Source organism: Bos indicus x Bos taurus, chromosome 24, assembly GCF_003369695.1.
Source record: "Bos indicus x Bos taurus breed Angus x Brahman F1 hybrid chromosome 24, Bos_hybrid_MaternalHap_v2.0, whole genome shotgun sequence".
NCBI lineage: Eukaryota > Metazoa > Chordata > Mammalia > Artiodactyla > Bovidae > Bos > Bos indicus x Bos taurus.
In genome coordinates this window covers 793819-817297 of record NC_040099.1, presented here as the reverse complement: position 1 = coordinate 817297, position 23479 = coordinate 793819, and the positions used below count along the sequence as shown (strand labels likewise).

Sequence of the window (23479 nt, the reverse complement as noted above, 5' to 3'; positions counted from 1 at the left end):
TAAGTATCACTGACCATGTTACTGAACAGAAACCTGTTTTCTCATAATCTCAGAGGCTGAAGTCTGAGATCCTGGTGTTGACAGGTTGCTTTCTCCTGAGACCTCTCCCCTTGGCAAGTGGACGATGGTCTTCTCCTATATCCTCACGTGGTCCTGCCTCTGCATGTGTGTGTCTCCTTACCTCCTCTTCTCAAAAGGACACCAGTCCTGTTGTTGGACCAAGGCCCACACACAACCTCATTGTAGCCTTGTTGTTCAATTGCTAAGTCATGTCTGACTCTTTGCAACTCCACGGACTGCAGCACACCAGGCCAAAATATTGGCGCTTCAGCTTAAGCATCAGTCCTTCCAATGAATAATCAGGGTTGATTTCCTTTAGGATTGACTGGTTTGATCTCCTTGCTATCCAAGGGTTCTCAAGAGTCTTCTCCAGCATCACAGTTCGAAAGCATCAATTCTTCAGCACTCAGCCTTCTTTTTGGTCCAACTCTCACATAGGTACATGACTACTGGAAAAACCATAGCTTTGACTAGACAGACTTTGGTTGGCAAGTTTAATCTATCTGTTTTATCTTGTTTGCTCCTGATTTTGGTATCACATCTGAGAAGAGGCTGGAACCACTGGTTTTCAGTCTGAAGACCTTCCTTTAGAGTTCCGTAAGGTAGTTCTCAGTGTCTGTTCTTCTGGGCTAGTCTTCATTTCACCTTCATGCTTTGATGACAGTGTTGCTGGATATAGGAGCCTCAGGTAGGCGGGTGTTTTCTGAGTGATGTGAACACAGTTATCCACAGCTTCCTGCTGAGATGTTAGGTTGTTAATCTCACCTGAGTGACCTCTCAGGTGATCGTCGCCGTCTCTGCTGTTCTCAAGATTTTCTCCTTATCTGTGGCCTTCAGTATCTTTCCTGTGATGCCTCTTCCCTGGCAGAACTCAGCAAGCCTCCAGGGTGTGTGGGTCATTGATTTTCAGCAGATCTGGGGGGTTTGCAGCCACTGTTTCTCAAACACTCTCCTCCTTGCTCTTCCCCCTCCCCCTGGTACCTGATGCCACGGTGGTGGCCCAACTGGTGTGTCCCAGGTGCTCGCTGTTCTCAGCCTGCGTAATCGCCACCGGCAGTCTCCTAGTTCTCCAACCCTTTCTTCTGACAGTTTACATCCACTGCTGAGCTCCCGTAGTGAATTTTCTGTTACTGTATGCTTCAACTTCAAATTTTCCATTTGACTCTTTAAACATTTTTCTTTATTGATATTCTCCATCTGATGCTATGAACCGGCAATCAAATTTTCTTTAGTTTTGTGACCATATTTATAATGGCAGTTTTGAAGCTTTTTGTTAATCTGACATTTGGTCATTCTCATAGGCAGTTTCTGTTGCCTGATTTTTTTCTTTTTTCTGATTGTATGGGTCATACTTTACTGTTTCTTTGCCTGCCCTATGATTATTTATTGAAAACTGGGCATTTTAGGTGATAAAATATCCAGGAACACTGGATATCGCCCTCCCCACTTCATGTTACTGTTCTCTGCTGAGTGTTTAATGATTGGTTGGATTATTTTAGTGAACTATTTTATTTTCTTTTTGGTATCTCCCTGAGCAGCCTCCTCCATGATCTGGGACTTTTTTTTTGGGGGGGGTCTTGATTCAAATACCAAAGGCTCTTTTTAAAATGAATTTCCATAGATTTTCCTGAACAAATGTTTCATTCGCTGTTGTCCTTGGAATGGCTTCCGGAGCTTTAAGTGTTTTTTTTTTTTTTTTTTTTGTAAACAAATTCCCCTACTTTGCTGGGGAGCTGGTCACCTGAGCTCTGCTCACTCTCTCGCAGGAAGCCCACCTCCTAGTACTTCTTTTTTTAAAAAAACAGTAATTGGTTTTTTGTCCACAACCCTTGCCCTGCAGTGCAGTCATCTGGAGGAAGGGCAGCCCAGGAGGGATAGGCCTCCGTGCCCTCAACAGGAGTCCCCCTCTCCCTGCAGGGCGAGTGCTCCCCTAAGTGTCGCAACCTGTTCGTGCTGGAGACGGTGTGCGTGGCCTGGTTCTCCTTCGAGTTCCTGCTGCGCTCGCTGCAGGCCGAGAGCAAGTGCGCCTTCCTGCGGACCCCGCTCAACATCATCGACATCCTGGCCATCCTGCCCTTCTACGTGTCGCTGCTCGTGGGCCTCGCGGCCCGACCCGGCGCGGGAGGCAACAAGCTGCTGGAGCGCGCGGGGCTGGTGCTGCGGCTTCTGCGGGCGCTGCGCGTGCTCTACGTGATGCGCCTGGCGCGCCACTCGCTGGGGCTGCGCTCGCTCGGCCTGACCGTGCGGCGCTGCGCGCGCGAGTTCGGGCTGCTGCTGCTCTTCCTCTGCGTGGCCATGGCCCTCTTTGCGCCGCTCGTGCACCTGGCCGAGCGCGAGCTGGGCGCGCGCCGCGACTTCTCCAGCGTGCCGGCCAGCTACTGGTGGGCCGTCATCTCCATGACCACCGTGGGCTACGGCGACATGGTGCCGCGCAGCCTGCCCGGGCAGGTGGTGGCGCTGAGCAGCATCCTCAGCGGTATCCTGCTCATGGCCTTCCCGGTCACCTCCATCTTCCACACCTTCTCGCGCTCCTACTCGGAGCTCAAGGAGCAGCAGCAGCGCGCCGCCAGCCCCGAACCCGCCCTGCGCGAGGACAGCACGCGCTCCGCCTCCGCCTCCGCCACCGCCACAGAGGACGACGGCTCGCAGAGCCCGGACGGCGCCGGCTCGGCCGGGGCCTCCGCGGAGGGGCCGTGGGCACCAGCGGGGCCGACCTGACCTGCGGGGGCAGTCGGGGGCCTGGGGGCGGCACCGCGTCCTCGCCCCGCTCCGCTCGGAGGGGCGGGACGGCTTTGGGGCCCGGCTCCTGTCGTCAGCCTGCATGTTGCTCGACGCGCGCACACCGGAGCTTGGCCCGGGCCTGACCAGGCCTGACTCGGGGGTCAAAGCCATCCTGTGCTTGGAGTAAAGAGTTTCACCCTAGGAGCACCACCAGCCTGTTCTGCGCTTTCCTTTTTTGTCTCCAGAGTTTTGACTCCATGGCCAACTAAAAATAAATTCCACAATCCCAGAAGTTCCAAGCCTGTAGCAAATGCCAGAAGGCCACACTTGTCCTTCAGCCTCACCCTGACCTTGCCCCGCTGGTCACTGTGGGGCTCAGTGGGGTTGGGGGGCAGCCTTGGGGAGCTGTGGGGAAGGGGCAGTGCCTTCCTGCTCCTGCTGTCACCCCCCGGGGGTATGCCCCCTCAGAGGGGGGCATTCCCGTCGCCTCTGTAGAAGCCACATACCCACCAAGTGACAGGGGCGCTTACAGACCCAGTTCCTTTGGGGGGGGCATGTGCCAGCCCTGACCTCTGACCTCCCTTCCCTACCCCTCACCTGCTCTCCCCTCGGAATGCCCAGCAACGCTGCAGGCCTGCATGTCAGCCGGGGGCCCCACGGCCTCCCCGGGCGCCTGGCCCCCTCCCGGGCGTGCAGCTGCTGGAAGCTGGTCATGACTGAGCTGCTGCTTCTCTGGGGAGGGGAGGGTCTGTGCCGATGCGGCTCTTCAGTCAAATGCCTGCTCCTCTGGAGGAAAAGATTCCTCCTGGGCAGGGGGGCTCACTGACTGTCCCTCTGAGGGTCGTGGGACACCCCCTCTTCGCTGCAGTGGCCCTGAGGGCCCCCAGGAGCCCTGCAGAACCGAAGCCACCGTGGGTCACAGGACGGGTGCTGTGGGCCGTCCTGCAGAGAACCGTGTGGGAACGGGGGCACGCTGCTCCCCTGCACCCGGGCGAGCCGCCCACCCTGGCTTTCCTGCTCCTCCCCGCATCCCCGCTGTGACCCTCCCACACGGCCCCTCGGGCTGGGGGCCAGTGGGCCTCTGCTGGCCGTGGCCTCTATTGCCCACCTAGGCTGGGGGCAGGAACGGGCCGGGTCCCTGCCAGCCTGTGGCCCCACACCCACCCAGGAAGCCCACACGGAGACGCTCCTTGGGACAGTCTCTGTGAGTCCTACAAGACACAGTGCGCCACAGCTGCTTCCTGCCAGAGCTCTCTGGTTCATCCGAACACACCTGTACATGTTTAAAGGGGGTGGTCTGTGTCGGTGACGTTCCAGGGACCTTCAGCAAACAGCCCCCTACCCTCAGGCTGCTCCTGCACATGCTGTAACCTCCCTGGGCCCCGACTGGCCCCCCCACTGTCCCAGCTGACCCCTGGGGGCTCGGGGATCTACTCAGATCCACAGGGCCACTCCAGGGCTGAACGTGCTCCACCGTCAGTGATGCGGGTCTGAAACCCCCATGTCTGCTGCCAAAATAGGCCCAACTCTGGTGCCTCTTATTTCAGAGGAAAATGCCCACTGCCCCCCCCCCCCCCAGTTTCCTCCCAGCCAGCTAGAATCCAGGACGGGCAGCGCGCGGGCTGTGGGCGGGCGGGCGGCTCTCTGAGCCGTTCACCTGCTCTCACTCTGAGTGGACGCGGCCACTCACCCAGGAGCCGGGGCAGCAGCACCGTCCTGTTCCCATTTCCAAAGTGTCCCCCTTGTTGAGAAGAAGAGCTATGAAAGTGACCCTCATATATTTTTCTCACTGGAAAATATAACTCCAAGTGGAGTTACTATTAAAAATACCTGCCTTGTCCTAGTGGATGGCTTGTCCAGGGCCCGGACACAGAGCCCTCTTGGCCAGTGTGGCACCAGGCCTGGGAAGCTGCCCACTCTGCTCAGTCTCGAAAGGACAGCTCCTCAGAGGAACATGGGAGCTGCTTCCAAGCTGGTTCTCTGCTCATCGGTCAAATCACAGAGGAGGCTACAGGTAAGTTCTCAGGAACAAAGATGGGTTTCCCAAAAAGGCACCCCATATGTTTTTTTGCTCTTTTTTTTAAAGTATTTAAACTTTTACTGAATAATTTTTAATTAAAAGTTATTCTGAATTAACACATTATCAGATGGAAAATAAACATCCATGCCAGAGCAGCACCCCTGCCCTGCACCACTCAGTACAGGGAATCCGGGGTCCACACTGAGGCTCTGTGCTGCCCGGGGTGGCCGTGTCGACTGTCACCAGCTCGGGTCAGCTCCAGTGGCCGACCTCACCCTCCAGGGCTGGCGTGACTCATCGAAAAAACTTAATTCCCTTTCATGTATCTTGACTTGGTGGATTTTTTTGGCCTTGCCCCCACTGTAAATGCTCTAAAACAAGCTGCTTAGTAGAAACAGCTCCAACTCAACTTTCTATACAGAACTGTGCGTTTTCCTTGAAATACCTCTTCTGGCCTTTATAGGAGACACTCCCCAACCTCTTGAGACATTCCGTTCTCAAGGGAACTGTGTGAACTGGTGGAGACCAGGGGGCTGCCTCCTTCAGCCTGGTCCCGCTGGCACAGGGCGGTCACTGTCCGAGGGACCTGAGGGGCGACCCCAGTGTCACAGGTAAGCGCTGTCCCCCAAGGACCTGAGGGGTGACCCGAGTCACAGGCAGCGCTGTCCCCAGGGATCTGAGGGGCGACCCCGGTGTCACAGGCAGCGCTGTCCCCAGGGATCTGAGGGGCGACCCCGGTGTCACAGGCAGCGCTGTCCCCCAGGGATCTGAGGGGCGACCCCGGTGTCACAGGCAGCGCTGTCCCCAGGGATCTGAGGGGCGACCCCGGTGTCACAGGCAGCGCTGTCCCCCAGGGATCTGAGGGGCGACCCCGGTGTCACAGGCAGCGCTGTCCCCAGGGATCTGAGGGGCGACCCCGGTGTCACAGGCAGCGCTGTCCCCAGGGATCTGAGGGGCGACCCCGGTGTCACAGGCAGCGCTGTCCCCAGGGATCTGAGGGGTGACCCCTGTGTCACAGGCCAGCGCTGTCCCCAGGGATCTGAGGGGCGACCCTGGTGTCACAGGCAGTGCTGTCCCCCAGGGATCTGAGGGCCGACTCTGGTGTCACAGGCAGCGCTGTCCCCAGGGATCTGAGGGGCGACCGCGGTGTCACAGGCAGCGCTGTCCCCCAGGGATCTGAGGGGCGACCCTGGTGTCACAGGCAGCGCTGTCCCCCAGGGCGGGGCGCTGGCCCAGCACTTCCCTGGGATCCCCTGAGGTGAAGGACAGACGGGCCCTTAAATTTGCCCTGGGCCGTGCTCCGATTCCACTCACGAGGCCACACTGGATCCGCAGCAGTTTATTGAATTAAAGTCACCCTGACAGGACCGCGGGGCTCCCACAAGGGGCACGCAGGGCACCGCTGCACCCAGAGACAAACATCTCCCTTCATTTTAAAAAATAAACATTTTCAGAGCATCTTGCAGGCCAGAGAGCTGCATGGGATCCTCAAACATTCAGGAGCTTTTGAGGAAAAGTCAGGAGGAGGAGACGGCTTCGCACGCCCTCCACCGACCACACGAACGCGAGTACTCTGGCAGCGGCCCGGGGAATGTGGACGCCACAGGCCCTCCGCCCAGCAGGAGGGGAAGTGCCTGCGGGAAGCCTGCAGAAGCGTCTAGAACACTCGCCTGGGAGGCTGAGATGCCCGTGTAGACTGAAGAGGGCCAACGTCAGACACAGCGGACGCGGAGGGTCATGCACAATGTGGGACAGCAGCGGGGCCTCTGCACAGCGTTGGGAAGCCTGCCCCGCCACCCCCCTGCCCTGACCTGCAGGTGCCTCCAGGCCTGGAAGACAGACGCCTCGGACTGTGTCTGCAAGGGCACAATTCCCAGAGGGAAGGGATGCCTGGGGCAACCCAGACCCAGACCCGGGCCCCCACCCATCCTGGGTGCGCCCTGGGCCCACCAGCACCCAGGCCCCCTCCCAACACCCCGGCCACACCCCGTCACCACAGCCTGGCCGGACGCGATTGAGTCCACAGCAGCCTCACCAGGAGGGCCTGGTGCAGCGGTGAGGCCACCAGGGTGCCAACCCGGAGTGAGGAAGCCGGAGCCCTGCATCCCACGTGGCCCAGCCCGACCCTGCAGTGCATCACCCCGGCCGGCCTGAGACTGCGGGCCCCTCGGGCAGGGACCCAGGCTCCCTGGTGCTGTTTCTCACTCCCGCCCCGTCTCGCCCATCCTGAGACCCCCTGGCCTGGCTGCAGGCCCCCCCACCCGCCACATCAGGGCCCCGGGGCCCGAGACACGGAGGTTCCTGGAGGTCCCGGGTCCCGCGGGGCGCAGGACTGCACCCTGGGGCTGCGAGCTTGCCCCAGGTTCCCCAGTGGTATCCTGAGCTGAAGTGGAAAAGAGGCCTGCTTTCCATCAGCTTGAGAGTGCGGCAGCCCCGCCTGGGGAGACCTGCTCACGGAGTCCTGGGCAGCAGAGCGCAGCGTTGGCCCCTGGGCCCCACCATGCCCAAGAGCCAGAGGCTGGGCGAGGCCCCCACGGCCAGGCCCGTCTTGGGGCTGTGGTGCCCACTGCCCACGTGGGGCACAGGTAGCCAGGCCGGAAGCCCTGGTCCCGCGTCCTCATCCTCTGGCTGCCTCAGAGGGCCTTGGCGCTGGCAGGGTGGGCCGCGTGGGGGGCTGGCTTCAGAGGGTAGCGGGTGAACACGTAGGCCTGCCCCAGAATGGCCAGGTCCACCAGCACCTGCAGCAGCCCGCACACCGAGAACTGCAGGGGCGCCCCATTCAGCAGGAAGTAGGCCGTCTTGAAGGTGTCGCCACTCGTCCACATGAGGACCATCTTGATGCTGCAGAGACATAGAAGCAGTCAGGGGTCACAGACCGGGGTCAGGGGTCACAGGTCAGGGTCAGGGGACTTAACCCAGGGGTCAGTCAGGGGACGTGCCAGACCCCGGCCCACCCTCCTGTCCTGGCTGTGAAGCCACCACATGCATGGCCGCAGGGATAGGAAGGCCCTTGGGCAGGAGAAGCCTCAGGTCTGTGGGGCAGAGAAGGGCGCCTCAGGGTCAAGCCCACGTGGGCTCACAAATGTCCCGTCCTGGCTGCAGGCACAGCAGGTGTGTGGCCCTCAGGTGACATGCTATGGCCTCAGGCGGGAGAGGCCCATCACACCATGTCCCACGAGCCAAGCTCGCAGCACGAGAACTGGCCTGGGAGGCAGCCCTCTGCCCCCGACACCTGCACCCAGGGCACTGAGCAGGAAACCAGGAGCCTCTCTTGGGAACTCCCGGCTCAGCCAGGCTCGCTCCAAGGACAGCCTGAGGGTAACCCCCTTCTAGTCATCGACGTCACGCCCAGAGTCTCAGACCAGTCCTTGGAGCAGAGAAGGGTCCCGCGTCACAGACCGCTCACGTCTGCACACACCTCTCCACGTCTAACGCCTGGCTGGCCAGGTAACACGCACCAGCACATTGTTTTCCTGCATAAAATGTTTAAATCAGACCCATTTCCACAGCAGGCGAACCTTACGTGGCTGATTAAGCCAGGCCACAGTTTGTGGGGGCAGCTGCCTGTCGGCTGGGAGGACCCCAGGGACAGTATGAAGGTCTGAGCCATCTGTGCCAAGGGCAGGCCAGGCACTCTGCGCTCCTGAGGTGGCCCCATCCACCTGGGGCTGGGAGGCCTCTGACTCCAGGCCGGTTCTCACCAGTAAAGCCAGGCAAGGGGCTGTGACCCGTGTCCAGGGCAGTGATCCCCACATCCCCAGCTCTGTCCACTGGAGCATCAGACGGACCACACAGAAGCAGGGCAGGAAGTGGACAGTTCCCCCAACCTGCACTCTCGAAAGCTGGACTTCTAGGACCCTTACTCAGGAGAATGGTTCAGGCTCCTAGCCGGCCCCCACCCACCCTGCGGCCCGGCGTCTGCGTCCAAACAGCCCTGCGACGCTTGCTGGTTTATCGTGTGGGCTCACACGGAGTTTAAAGACTTTGGTTCTTAGTTAGCGGATATAACTCTGCATTTAAACAGCAGGATCACTATACATCATCAGTCCTTTTTTTCTGGCTGCTTTCGCCATTTGACTTTGGTTTCACAGTCTGTGACAGAATGTACATTTGGGACTTGCTGAGTATCTTAAAATCTGTACATGGATCTTGCACCAAATTTGGGAAGTTTTCAGACATCATTTCTTTAATTCTTCTGTACCACTCTCGCCTCTCCTGGGTCTCAGGTGACACTAACGTTAGACATCTTGCTGCTGTCCCTGAGTCTGTTCTTTTTTTTTTCCCCCATTTTTTTTTTCCTGTTCAAAATAGATGATTTGTATCAATCTTCAAGTTCATTGATTTGTCCTCTGTCGTCTCCATTCTACTAATGAACTAATGAAGTATGTTTTCTGTTCAGCTACTATATTTTTCAATTTTAAAATTTCTAGTTATTTCTCTCATAGCTTTTATTTCTCCCCTGTGATGGTCTATCTTTGCGTTGCTTTCAGGACTATCTGCTATTGTTCCTTAGAGAACAGTTACAGCAGTGCCTTTAAAATCTGGTAATTCCAGTCTCTGTGTCGATTCTTTGTTGTCTGTTGTCTTTTCTTTTGAGAGTTGTTGAGATTTTCCTAGTCTTCATGGTGAGTAATTTTGGTTTATGTCCTGGAGATCTTTAACACTACGTAAGGAGACTCTGTCTTGCTGAAATCCCGTGGAGAATGTTGGTTTTTTTTGTTGTTGTTGTTCCAGCAGGAAACTGACATGGTTAAGTTCAAGCTGCAAGTTGTGGCTCGTATTTGGGGACTATGGCTGAATTCAGTTCAGTTTTCAAAACCACTCGGATCTGCACAGCACGGCCAGCAGTCAGTGGCCAGGATGGGACTTGGGTGGCGGTCTGCCCCAAAGGTCCCGGGGGAACACCTTTCCATGCCCTAGACAGAAAGCTTTCTGCCCTGTGCACCTTTCTGGGCTTGGGGCTGTGCAGGAGTCCAGAATGACAGATGTGGGGAAACAAGACGCGTCCTGTCGTCCATGCACTACGTCCTCCCACAGTCCGCCCACTCCTGTGCCCAGGGCTGCTCCGTCCATCCAGTCCTGTCTGTAGGTGCACCCAAGGCAGACATGGGCCCGGCATGAAAAGACCTGAGACTGGTAGTCTGGGGAGCATCCATCCTGAGTGTACTGGCCTCTGCTGACTGGTCCCTGTGGATGAGACCTACTGGGCCCTGGCCAGAGGCTGAGGACTGGGAGGGAAGGTGTTTTGTTGCTGTCCTCTCTTCTATGTGGCATCTTCCCCCACAAACTTGTGCCCCTCTCTCCATCTGAATTCTGTCCTGCTCTGGAGCACCAACTCAGAATTTGAGAGTGAAGTAGTAGTGTGCCAGGTGACTACATCATGGACACGGAGGGGAATGGATGGGACCACCCACAGCGGTGTTTGGAAGGAACAGCAGGTGGGGGCACAGGGGCTGCCTGGCAGCGGCTGGGGTCAGCCTGCACACGTCAAACCCTGGGGGGAGCGCAGAGGCAGGGGGACGAATACAACGTGGTGGGCGAACGCACCAGAGTGACCGCTGGGATGAGACCACGTCCACAGCAGCAGCGGGAGCATCAAGTACAAGGGACTAGGCACTGGTATGGCCGGGTGGCCCCAGGAGGCTGCGGGCATCACGGCAGACCAGAGCTGCAGAGATGCCGGCCTGCCAGTGAGGCTGCTCCCAGCTCTCCAGCTCAGAGCACTTCCATTTCAAAGGAAACCCACCCCCACAGAGCAAGCATTTCCAGGAGAAGCTCTGACAAGCAACCACAATTTCTGCAAACAGCTGTGAAGATGGGAAGAGAACTAATGTCATAAATGAGTCTAGTTCCATTCTATGAAATTAAGAGCTAAGGCACGGTCTCCCCCAGAGATAGCAGAACGTAGCAGGAGACCCAAGGACCCTCCCTCCAAAAACAGACACCACATGGTGGCCTGTGCAGTGCCCCTTTTAGAGAGGAGATGCTGAGGCACAGAGAGGTTGGGTGACTCACCCAAGGACACATGCAAATGCCTCGCAGGGCAGGAAGGGCTGCAGAGGGGTGGCAGAAGGCACAGCTGAGCCCGTCCCAGCTGGTGTCCCTCTGGGCCTGAAGGCACAGGTGCACCTTCACCCTAGCAAGTGGAGACGTGCAGTCAACGCCGAGAGCTGGGCTCTGCCTGACACACACAGACATTTTTAGCTGCCCAGACGCCTCTCCTGGCCTTGGCCCTCAGTTGGCTCTGGCCCCAGAAGCAGGAATCTGACAGCCTTCCGAGGCCCCACGACCAGCCCCACGTGTTGAGGGCTCAGGGCAAATGTTTAATCAAACTGTTCCTGCCAGTCCAAGCGCCACCCTGAGCTGCGGGAGCCCGTGTGCCAGGTGTGAACACTCTTGACACACAAGCTCATGTTCCGAACCCCCTGGTCACCCTAGACCCTGCACGCTGTGGGCATGTGCACAGGCCCAGACCCCATCTCCCCCACGGGGTCAGGTCACCCGTTACCCTCAACAGCTATCAGGTGGGCGAGCCCTGAGGCCCAGTTACCACCGTCCAGCAGGCCAGGGATGTCCTCGTGTGTACCAAGGCCGGAGCGTGCCCGCTGCACATGGCGGGGTCTCTAGGAAGACCCCTCCTTGACTGAGGGCCGCCAGCCCGGGGTTCGGACAGCACAGGGAGCTCAGGGCACGGAGAAGCTGTGGGAGCTGGTCTGGGCAGGCAGGGACTGTCCCCAGGCTGCATTCTTCAGCTGGGGGTGGGCAGGGTGGGTGGCCTGGGAGCTGATTCCTTTCTCTAGGTTCCTCCTCACCCTGGCCCCAACTCCAGCTGCTGTGTCCTGTGCCTGATCCTCCCCATGAGTTTAATCCAGGCTCCCGTTACTTCATTCTTGGCGCCAGCATTTTTCCTCCCAAACCGAGCAGCCCGACGACTATTCCTAAAATACTTCTCACCTACCCTTGCCCCATCCAGCCATGCAGAATGCCTCTCCCCAGCAAGCGCCCACACAGCAGGAGCCTCACCCCTGCACCAGCCTCGCTGAGCCCACATGCGTCCCTGCCGCTCCTCACTCCCACCTCCGAGCCCGCGCCCACACCTCCCCTCCTTCCCGCCCATCCAAAGCTCTCCCAAAATTCAAAACCTACCCAGAACACAGGAGTAGGTCTTTGTGACCATGGGTCACAAGATTTCTTGGATGTGACACCAAAAGCATAGCAATTTTTTTTTTTTTAAAAAGATACACTTCACCAAAATTCAAATCTTTTGTGCTGCAGTGTGAAAAGATGGCCTGCAACGGAGATGTATGCAAACCAATAAGAATATTTAAAGATCTCTACAAGTCAATAAGAAAAGACAAGCAATCAAATTTTTACATGGGCAAAAATCTGAACAGACATTTCTCTAAAGAAGATACACAAATGGCCAATAATCACAGGAAAAGGTGTTTGACGTCATCAGTCATCAGGAAAATGCAAATCAAAGCCACAGGAGACCCGACTTCACACCCACACGGACGGCTATGATGAGAAGGTAACAAGTGCTGGTGAGGCTGTGCAAAGGCCAGAATCCCGCACCTCCAGCGGGAACGTAAAATGGTGCGGCCGCGACTCACCAGCTCCACTCCTAAGTGTGTCCAAAACAGAGGAACACACATCCGCGCAGAAACTGGCACACAGACAACACTGCTGTTCACATAAACACCACTTATGGTCGCCAAGAAGATGCCAAACTGCCCAGATGTCCACCAACTGAAGAGGAGACCAGCAGAGCTTGACCTGTGAGCACAGTGACTGTCACTCAGGAAGGATAGATGCTGGCCGCTCACTGTGTTTGGCCTTGGGAGCATGACGGAGAGAGAAAGCAGCAGAGAGGACCATGTGCCATGTCATTCCAGTTCTCTAACGCGTCCAGAACAGACAGAGCCGTGGAGACAGAAAGCAGATCAGTGGTTCTGAGGCCTGGCCGAGGTGGGGGCAGTGGAGAGTGATCACCAGCGGGCACGAGACTGCTTTTCAGGTGATGAAACGTCCTAAAATTAGACTGGTGATGGCTGCACAGCTCTGTGAATGCACTAAAATCCACTGCATGGGGTACTTTAAATGGGTGATGGTGTGACAAGCTACCGCTCCATGAAGTTATCTTTGTAAGTTCCAGGGCTTTGGTTGAACTCTAATTCCAGCCCTCCTCGTCTCCTGACTGGCCCCTGGGTGTGCAAGTGTGGTGTGTGCTGTGGTGGAGGTGTGCCTGCGTGTGCACACCCACACATGCACTCTAATGGGCACTGTGCACGGCACCTCCACTCATGATGGCAGGCTCACCACGGGTCAAGGACGACACAGAGGACGATGGGTGGGGGGCTGGGAGTGACGCGCATGTGGCCCCGGGGAGACGCCGCCCCTGATTCCCAAGCAGCTGAGGCCCCAGGCTCGAGGGCAGGTCTGGAGCTGGACCGTGTGAGCACTTCCCAGATGCTGGACGCTGCTGTCAAAGCCAGGAGTGTCCCGGCTGGGACGAGCCAGCAGCCGGCCAGAACTGCTGCGCCCAGAAGCGTCCCCGCCTCGCAATACCACACACATGACCTCCTCCTGGGGCCCCCATGGCCAGGGCCAGCGTTGTCTCTGAACACCCCTCCATCCGCCGGCCTCCCGCCCGCCCCTCCCTCTCCTCGGTCATAACTGGATCCACCACTGGTTTTCCCCACGTTGGCCCCCTCCACCCGCCCCCAGGCTCTCCAGTAATTACTTGTTGGGGAACATCTTCTAATGCAGCAAAACGCGGAGGAAGGAGGAGGGAACTTGGCTCACAAGTTGCCTTTCAGGGCTGCAGTGCTAATTAGTGACCTTATTTCAAAGCTGCATGACTTTCTATTACTGGTTCAGAAGCACCATTCCAACAATCGCTTAACATTCTGTAAAGGGAAATCATTCAAAAGTACCTCCTGCATTTCCTCCAAGGCAGAGGCAGCAAAAGCATGCATGTGAGTGTGTGTGTATGAATATGTGTGCACATGTGTGAATGTGTCTGTGTGCATGAGTGTGTGTGCACACCTGTGTGTGTGGGCGCATACCCTCTGAGCAGGTCCCCTGGGAGATGGGTGAAGCTGGTCTTTGAGCAGGACCTCACAGCCCGTCCTGCCTCGCACCTCCTGATGGTCTGAGGCTGTGTCCCGCAGCAGATCTGAGCTGGCCCTGACCGCAGGGCTTCGAGAGTCCCGAGTCCCAGCAGGTCCAGGACTGCTCCGTCTTGGGGGTGAAACAGAAACCTCCCTGGGGGACACCTGAGGATGCTCAGGTCAGCCCATGCGGTGCAGCTGCTGGGCACTGGGGATGGGGGCCAGGGGCCAGGGGCAGCCCTGAGCCCGAGTCCTGAGTCCAGGCGTGGACACGGGAGCGGGCGGGAGGGCTCTAGTCCTGACTCTGGATGGGAGGAGCCAACCTCAGGGGGCTCCTGTGTCCTCACCAGTGGGGCTGTCCACCGGCCAGGGTGTCACGGGCTGGGGCAGGTTCTGGTTTCAGGCTGAACTGGGCCACCACATGCATACCTGGCACGCCACCTTCTCTCCTCCAGGCTGGGGTGTGGACAGGCGAGGGGCACTTCCCTCACGACCCCACCCTCCTTGCTTCTACCTGGGAGCCAGCCATCTGCCCCCCGGGAATCCGGCTGCAACGTGTCGGGCTGGACACTCAGGGCACCCCGGCCGCCACGGCTCAGGCTCCCTGAACCCACAGGCAGAGGGCGCTGGCCCCGGGGGCACAGGTCAGACCAGCCCCAGCTGCACAGGGACACCTGGCGTCTCCTTCTCAGGATCATGGAGTCAGACTCACTGACCTTTGACAGCCAGGCCATTCTGGGTACTATGGACACTGCAAGGAAAGAAGGCCCCTGCCCTGGGGACAGTGCGACAACCAGACTGACGGACTTTATCAGGGACAGAGCAGAGACCGGGCTGGGGCGGAGGGAAGACCCCTGAGAGGACATGCAGAGCCCAGGTGCCCGTGAGCTGGGCTGAGAGAAGGAGAGGCTGGGGCGGCCTGTTTACACAGCGGATTTAGATTTAATCCACTGTCGTGTGAACATCCCTTCATCTTAGAGGTTCTCTTACACAGACTTCTGTGAAGAAGAACTAATTTTACAGGAAACAAAACTGCATGAGGCTCCACGCCTGCACTTTCTCTCCAAGCACTCAGCTTGCTCACTCACTAAGAAAGAGAGTTGTTGTTCAGTTGTCATTTCTGACTCTCTTGTGACCCTGTGGACTGTAGCCCGCCAGGCTCCTCTGTCCCCGGGTGCTGGGCCTTTAAAAGCACACAGAGCAAGGTCACCCTGCACAGACCCCAGCTCGATGCCCAGGAGCAAGGAGCACAGCCCTGCCCTGAGCCCGAGGCCCCGTTGCCACCCGTTGCTGGCACAGCCCTGCGTCGCCTGCACCATCAGCTGGCAGGGGGCGCGGGCAGCAGCGCAGGATTGCCCCAGGACTGGCCCTGCAGACCCCCCAGAGCCCGGCTGTCCTGGGCTCGCAGAACCATCCATCCTCACCACGCTGGCCCCAGAGCCTGCTCTTGGGCCGGCAGCTGCCTGTAATCAGGTCAGTCTCCTTAATGAGGACGAGCGCAGTCTGGAGAGGACCCTGCACACACAGCCAACTGCAGCAGCGACGCCGGCCTCCTCCGCGGGCTCGGGGCCTGCTCAGGATCCGCTGGCTGACGGCCGGGCCTCTATCCCACTCGGGGCTGGCGCTGCAGCACCTCCAGGCCTTCTCCTACCCGCTCAGCCAGAGGGCGGGCTCCTGCTGCCTGCCGCCCCGGGGAAACTCCTCTGCCTCTGCGCCCTCACACCCGCACCCCAACCCCTCACCCCAGCACCCCGACCCCTCACCCCACCAACCCGACCCATTACACCCACACCGACCCCTCACACCTGCATCCTGACATCTCACCCCAGCACCCTGACACCTCATCCCAGCACCCCGACCCCTCATACCCCAGCACCCCGATCCCTCACACCCACACCCCGACCCCTCATATCCCACACCCCGACCCCTCACACCAGAACCCCGACCCCTCATCCCAGCCGCCGACCCCTCACATCCCACACACTGACCCCTCACACTCCAGCACCCTGACCCCTCACATCCCACACCCCAACCCCATCACACCCCACACCCTGATCCCTTCACACCAGTACCCTGGCCCTTCACATCAGCACCCCAACCCCCTCACACCAGCACCCTGACCCCCTCATACCCCACACCCTGACCCCCTCACACCAGCACCTCAACCTCCTCACAGCCTGCACCCCAACCCCCTCACACCAGCACCCTGACCCCTCCTTACACCAACACCCCGACCCCTCACAGCCTGCACCCCAACCCCCTCACACCAGCACCCCTCCCCTCACACCAGCACCCCAACCCCCTCACACCAGCACCCAACCCCCTCACACCAGCACCCCGACCCCTCACACCAGCACCCCTCCCCACACCAGCACCCCAACCCCCTCACACCAGCACCCCAACCCCCTCACACCAGCACCCTGACCCCTCACACCAGCACCCCTCCTCTCACACCAGCACCTCAACCCCCTCACACCAGCACCCCCTCCCCTCACACCAGCACCCCGACCCGTCACACCAGCACCCCTCCCCTCACACCAGCACCCCGACCCCTCACACCAGCACCCTCAGGAGGTAGGTGGGCGGAGTCAAATGAGCGGGCACCAGGGGAGAGGGGCTTGCAGTCACAGAGCACAAGACCACACGCATCCCTCACGTCCTAAGGTCAGGACCTCCTCAGACAGCACTGCCTGCCCCCACACAGCTCCCCAGGCTCCCCTCCAAGTGCCAGGAACTTCTGCTTGTCCTGTCACTCCCGTGGTCGCCCCCCACCCCACTGAGGCCAGAAGTGGGATGGCCACGCCTGTAGCTGCACTTCCATAGAGCAGCCCCAACCTCCGAGGTCCGGCCAGGCAACTTTCCAACATCACCTTAGCTGGATGAGTCACTGCAGCCCCACTAGGGACGTGGTACCCACCAGGAATGTGGTACCCATTGGGGCCTTCTGCAACTTTCGCCACTGTGTACAAATTCTCTAAGAATTAGCCCAATTGGCTAGGTACCCACAGTGGTAAATTTTCCATGTTCATAAATGCATCCCCAAGGGTTCTCCTATTTCCCAAGAGTGACTTAGAGAATCAACTATTTTAATCCTTCATTAGTTCATTCAACAAATATTTACTGAACTGCTGTAATTTTCCAAACACTGTGTCAGATGTTGGGGAAAGAAATCAATGGGATGCAGTCCATGTCCTCAAGGTCATCAGTCAAGCGGATGAGCTGGCAAGTTGAAACATGGTTAAGCTGTGGTTTTCCAGTAGTCATGTACAGATGTGAGAGGTGGACCATACAGAAGACTGAGCGCCAAAGAATTGATGCTTTTGAACTGTGGTGTTGGAGAAGACTCTTGAGAGTCCCTTGGACTGCAAGGAGAACCAACCAGTCAATCCTAAAGGAAATCAACCCTGAATATTCACTTAAAGGACTGATGCTGAAGCTGAAGTTCCAATACTTTGGACACCTGACGTGAAGAGCTGACTCACTGGAAAAGACCCTGATGCTGGGAAAGAGTGAAGGCAGGAGGAGAAGGGGACGACAGAGGATGAGATGGTTGGATGGCATCACTGATTCGATGGACATGACTTTGAGCAAAGTCCAGGAGACAATGAAGAGCAGGGAAGCCTGGCGTGCTGCAGTCCATGGGGTCGCAGAGTTGGACCCGACTTAGTGACTAAACAACAATAGGGAAAAACAATAAAACGACAATGGCTTTCTCATCAGAAGCCATGGAGACCAGAAGGAAATGGCAGATTTTTCAAGGTCTAAAAGAAAAGAACTATCAAACCAGATCCTACATCAGCAGAAACATCCTTCAGATGAAAGGGTATCGAGACATTCTCAGGTGAGGGAAAAGTGAAAAAAACGGCCACCACCTGATACCCTTAAAGGCTGGTTTCAGAAATTTCTCAAAACAAGGGGGAAAAAAAAACAAGAAAAGGAATATTGGAGTAGGAAGGAAGACAGAATATCATAAGCAAAAATAAAGGTAAATATAATACACTTTCCTATTCCTCTTCAATTTTGTGTATTATGCTGATTGAAGCAAAAATTATAACATTATCTGATGTTCTAAATATGAATAGAGAAATAGTTAAGAAAATTATAAGTGGAGAGGAACATTTTATGTATATAATATATAATGTATTAAATATATCATCAAGGGAGGTAAAGTTTCTACCCTGCATCCAAAGTGCTAAAATGATGACACAATTATGTGATAAGTTCTATACGCATAATATACTACTTAGACAAGTCACTAAAAAATCTGTACAGAGAGACACTCACTCAAAAGCACTATAGATAAATAACCACTAAATATTAACTCCCCCTTCTCCCCTCCTCCAGCCCCTGGCAACCACCATGGTTCAGTTCAGTTCAGTTGCTCAGTCGTGTCAGACTCTTTGCAACCCCACGAATCACAGCACGCCAAGCCTCCCTGTCCATCACCAACTCCCGGAGTTCACTCAAACTCACGTCCATTGAGTCAGTGATGCCATCCAGCCATCTCATCCTCTGTCGTCCTCTTGTCCTCCTGCCCCCAATCCCTCCCAGCATCAGAGTCTTTTCCAATGAGTCAACTCTTCGCATGAGGTGGCCAAAGTACTGGAGTTTCAGCTTTAGCATCATTCCTTCCAAAGAAATCCCAGGGCTGATCTCCTTCAGAATGGACTGGTTGGATCTCCTTGCAGTTCAAGGGATTCTCAAGAGTTTTCTCCAACACCACAGTTCAAAAGCATCAATTCTTCGGGGCTCAGCTTTCTTCACAGTCCAACTCTCACATCCATACCTGACTACTGGAAAAACCATAGCCTTGATTAGACGGACCTTTGTTGGCAAAGTAATGTCTCTGCTTTTGAATATGCTATCTAGGTTGGTCATAACTTTTCTCCCAAGGAGTAAGCGTCTTTTAATTTCATGGCTGCAGTCACCACCTGCAGTGATTTTGGAGCCCCCCAAAATAAAGTCTGACACTGTTTCCACTGTTTCCCCATCTAGTTCCCATGAAGTGATGGGACCAGATGCCATGATCTTCGTTTTCTGAATGTTGAGCTTTAAGCCAACTTTTTCACCCTCCTCTTTCACTTTCATCGAGAGGCTTTTGAGTTCCTCTTCACTTTTTGTCGTAGTATCTTCTATGAACCTAACGACTCTAAGCTCATATAAGTGGAATCACATAGTATTTGTCTTTTGTGATTGGCTTATTCCACTGAGCATCATGTCCTCAAATTTCCCTACTGGAACCCGTGTCAGAATGTCCTTCCTGTTAAGACTGATTAATTTTCCACTGTACGGACGGACCACGTTTTGCTTATCCATTCAACCACTGATGGACACTTGGGTTGTTGCTCTGTTATGAACATGGGCTTACAATATCTGTTTAAGACCATGCTTTCAATTCTCTTGGTTATACAGCCAGAAGCAGAATTGCTGGGTCACACGCAGGAGACATAAGAAACTCCAGTTCAATTCCTGGTCGGGAAGATCCCCTGGAGGAGGGCATAGCAACCCACTCCAGTATTCTTGCCTTGAGAATCCCAAGGACAGAGGAGCCTGGTGGGCTACTGTCCATGGGGTCACAAAGAGTCAGACATGACTGAAACGACTTAGCACATAGTAGTTCTATTTTAATATTTTGAGGAAATTCTACACTGTTTGCCACAGAAGCTGCACCATTTTGCTTTCCACGAACAGAACACAAGAATTCCAATTTTTGCACATCCTCACCAACGCTTGCTGTTCTTCTGACGGTCACCATTTGAATGAGTGAGAGGCAGTGTCTCTGCAGTTTTCACTGTATGGGTCTTTCTCCTCCTTGGTTAAGTTAATTCCTAAGCACTTTACACTTTCTGATGTTATTGCAAATAAACTGTTTTTGCTTCACCGGGGAGTGCCTGGACCTGTTCCTGGTGGTGCCAAGTGGAAGGAGCTGCTGTGTTATCTCCTGCATCAAAGGGCTTGAACCTTCCGCCTTCTGGAAACATCCGTGGACCCCCACCCCATCCATGGCTGGCGGTGAGCTGCTTCACAGGAGGCTCTTGGCCTCCCCTCACCTGCTGAACACAGACTCACCTGCTTGCACAGCAAGAGATCAGGAGACCAGTGAGCAAACCGAAACTGCTCATGAAGGCAGCTTTCCTAGCAGAACTGACCACCGAGCAGCCATACCTGAACATCTGATTTCTGCCCCTACCTCATGCCCTCCGTGGACTGGTGGCGGTGGTTGCGGTAGAGCTGCGGCACACCCAGCATAGCCTCGGTCAGCACGGCCAGGAAGCCCAGGGTCTCCACAAAGAGGGCCGAGTCAATGGACAGGTAGGTGATGTAGCCCGCCACGCCAGTGAAGGCCAGGACACACTGCACGTAGTCCGCAAAGCTGCTCCAGTGCCAGAAGTGGTGGGGGTCGAAGTCTAGGGCAAAAGAAACAGACGTGAACCGGGGGCGGGGTCGAGGGCGAGGCCAGCGTGAGGAGGATACGAGTGAGGAGGGCGAGGTCAGCATGAGGAGGATGCGAGTGAGGATGGCGAGGCCAGCGTGAGGAGGATGTGACTGAGAATACTCAGGTACTTGAACAAATATCTGCCCCCAGTCCAGGACGTCGGCGCAAGCCTGGACGGTGAACAGCGCCCAGAGAAGAGCCTCGCGTCACACATGTCCACCTGCTCTCCAGGGAGGGCCCCGGGGCTTCACCACAGCTCCGGCAGGCTGCGGGGCCCACGTGACCACGTCCCCTCTCTTGCTGGTTCCCTTCAGGCCGTCACTGTCTCCAGTCTGCTGGTCCCTGTCCCACTGTGTCACAGGCAGGTTCAGCAAAGCTGTTTTAGCCAAAAATATTCATCCACACAAATGCCAGAAACGGGCCCAGCAAAGGTCAGAGGTCACCCCGTGGTGCTCAGCGGCACCAGCGCCCTGTCGAGCCCCTCCCCTCAATGAACACCGAGGACAGGACCCCTCCCTGAGTCCACCGTGACAGACACGCAGGGGAACACGGAAACCAAATAGTGGGGTTAAGACGGGGGAGTGGGGAGAGGGCGTCCCTGGGAGCACGAGGTGCCCAGACCTTGGCCGCCACCTGCCAAAGAGCTCAGTTACATGGCTGCCATTTGCCAAGTGTGCAAAAAGATCTATGTTTACACAAAGAAGATACAAAATTGTGTTTTATGTAACTAAACTCATTTGTGACAAAAAACACAGCCTCAGATAAATTTAAAGAATTCCTTCTGAAACATATAGTCAGATGAACCCTCACCCACTTTCTGCCCCCAGCACGACAGACGGAGCAGCTTCCTTCCATCAGCCTGGCACCCGCGAGGGCCCTGAGCGGGTAAGCCAGGCCACGCAGGAGGAACCTAGTGCTGGCAGGATGCACTGCACGTGCCAGCCTCCCAGGACTCAATGCTCAGGGACCTGCCTCCTCCAAAAGATTAGAGCCAAATAATTCACTTCAAGAGGGGCAACCCCAGTGGCTCAGTGGCTAAGAACCTGCCTACAATGCAGGAGACTCGGGTTCGATGGGACGATCCCCTGGAGAAGGGCATGGCAACCCACTCCAGTGTTCTTGCCTGGAGAATCCCATGGACAGAGGAGCCTGGTGGGCTACAGTCCATGGGGTGGCAAAGAGTTAGACATGAGTAAATAGGCACACACAATGCAAGAACCTAAGCGACAAGAACATGGATCTTTTTACGGTGACTAATTGTGATGAGCTGCAGTAATGAGCCTAATTCCTGCCGTTCAGGTTTATAGACCTTCAACCATGTGGGTCAGAATCCACACTCCAGACGATACTCAGGCATCACAGCTCTCAGATGATCACCCAACAGTCCGACCACCTGAGCACCCACTGCTGCAGCTGTGACGACGGTGTGGTCACCTCAACCACCAGCAGTAAACCCGACTCCAACGCGGAACCATCATTCGCCTTCTGCAGCTTAAGCACAGGCCTGCTGGAGGACCACACCCAGGAACCAGCTGGCAGCCCAGGCGAGAGGGCAGGAGGAGCAGGGGGAGGCAGGAGGGGCCAGGAGGGGACATGGGTGTGGTCCCACAGCATCACCAGGCCCCGCCTCTGAGTGGGGGCAGGGGGCCTAGAAACAGTTATGCAACCTGCCTACAGGTCTACGGTTAGGTCCCAAGGGACCAAATAGACACGGTTTGAATGAATAACTCAAGGGTATTTTCTCAAAGGGTCCTAATGATTGTAATGAGACATCATCATCAATAAGCATCGCATGAATTCCAGTAAAGGAGTAAACCTGCCCAATTCAACACTCGTTTGACAAACAGCACTCAAAAAACAAGATTCAGGAGGCCGGTTTGTGCCTCCAAGGCCGGCATCACTTGGTGACCGCTGCGTGCCCTCCAGAGGTGCAGACAGAGCTCCCTGAGGGCAGGAAAGGGCATGAGGAGGCAGGATCAGAGTTGGTCAGGGGGAAAGAGGACAAGTCACAGTCGACTCCCACTTTCCAAAGCCTATCCCTGCCGTATCTCAGGCAGAGAAACGTCTCTTTCAGGAGCTCCACTGTGGACCACTGTTTCTGACGTTCCAGAAAAACATACCAGCACCTGGGAGCGTCTGGCCCCTTCCGAAAGGATACATCAGTGAAACATGGGAGGAAGGAGAAAGAACCTTCACATGCATTTTAACAATATTTATCACATATCCGAGACAAGAGAGGATGGCAAAGTGTGATGAGATCAAGAAGACCAAGAGCCCCACAGATGACCAGCTGCATTTCCCAGAACTAATCTCAAGAAGGTCTAAAGCCCACAAAAATATCCAGTAAACTAAATTCACAATGTCTGACATCTGATCAAAACTGACCATTGTAAATGGTAACTAAGTGGGTGAATATATGTGACTTTTTTCTTATCATTTAAATCTTATTAATAGATAAGGCTCCCCTGGTGGCTCAGGTGGTAAAGAATCCTCCTGCAATACAGGAGACCTGGGTTTGATCCCTGCGTAGAGAAGATCCCCTGCATAGAGAAGAAGGGAATGGCAACCCACTCCAGTATTCTGGCCTGGGAAATCCCATGGACAGAGGAGCCTGGTGGGCTACAGTCAATGGGGTTGCAAAAAGTCGAACATGACTGAGCAACTAGCACACATACACACACGCACACACACACAAGACCAGGGACTACTTAAACAAAGAAGGACAATGTAGCAGGGGTTTTAGCACATGTAAGTTAACCGTCTAACAATTACTCTAAGGTGGGCAGGGTATAAACAGACATATGCGTTTCGCTAAGATCAGGACCAAATCAAGCAAGTTTGCTCTCATCACTTTTAATCAACACTGTGCTAGAGGCGCCATCCAGAGCAATCAGGCAAGAAAAGGGGGGAGAGGAAGAAGTAAAACAATCCGTATTCACAGATGACATGATCTTCTTATCAAATATATAAGGGACCCAGTAAAGCCAACGAGAACGAACAAATGAGCATGGCAAGATTGCAGGCTGTCAGAGCAACTTATAAAAGTAAATTGCATCTCTGCATACTAGCAGTGAACAATCAGAAACTAAGTTTAAAAAGCAATACCTTACACGATACCATAAAAAATAC

General features: G+C 55.7%; 2 protein-coding genes across 6 annotated transcripts in view; one reads left to right on the top strand and one right to left on the bottom strand.

The window, feature by feature from the left end:
* KCNG2 (potassium voltage-gated channel modifier subfamily G member 2) overlaps positions 1-3073 on the top strand; it is a 52480-nt gene extending 49407 nt beyond the window's left edge. For both annotated transcript variants that reach the window (XM_027525578.1, XM_027525577.1), the window contains one exon: positions 1978-3073. In XM_027525578.1, coding sequence (XP_027381379.1) covers positions 1978-2778 — 801 coding nt within the window. In that variant the 3' untranslated portion in view covers positions 2779-3073. The remainder of the gene's footprint in view (positions 1-1977) is intronic.
* Positions 3074-6124: 3051 nt separating this feature from the next.
* PQLC1 (PQ loop repeat containing 1) overlaps positions 6125-23479 on the bottom strand; it is a 41624-nt gene continuing 24269 nt past the window's right edge. For 3 of the 4 annotated variants that reach the window (XM_027525580.1, XM_027525581.1, XM_027525579.1), the window contains exons 4-5: positions 20105-20321; positions 6125-7642 (exon numbers count right to left, since the gene is read on the bottom strand). In XM_027525580.1, the coding sequence (XP_027381381.1) occupies positions 7435-7642; positions 20105-20321 (425 nt within the window). In that variant the 3' untranslated portion in view covers positions 6125-7434. The remainder of the gene's footprint in view (positions 7643-20104; positions 20322-23479) is intronic. The other variant, XM_027525582.1, reaches the window with a different exon arrangement.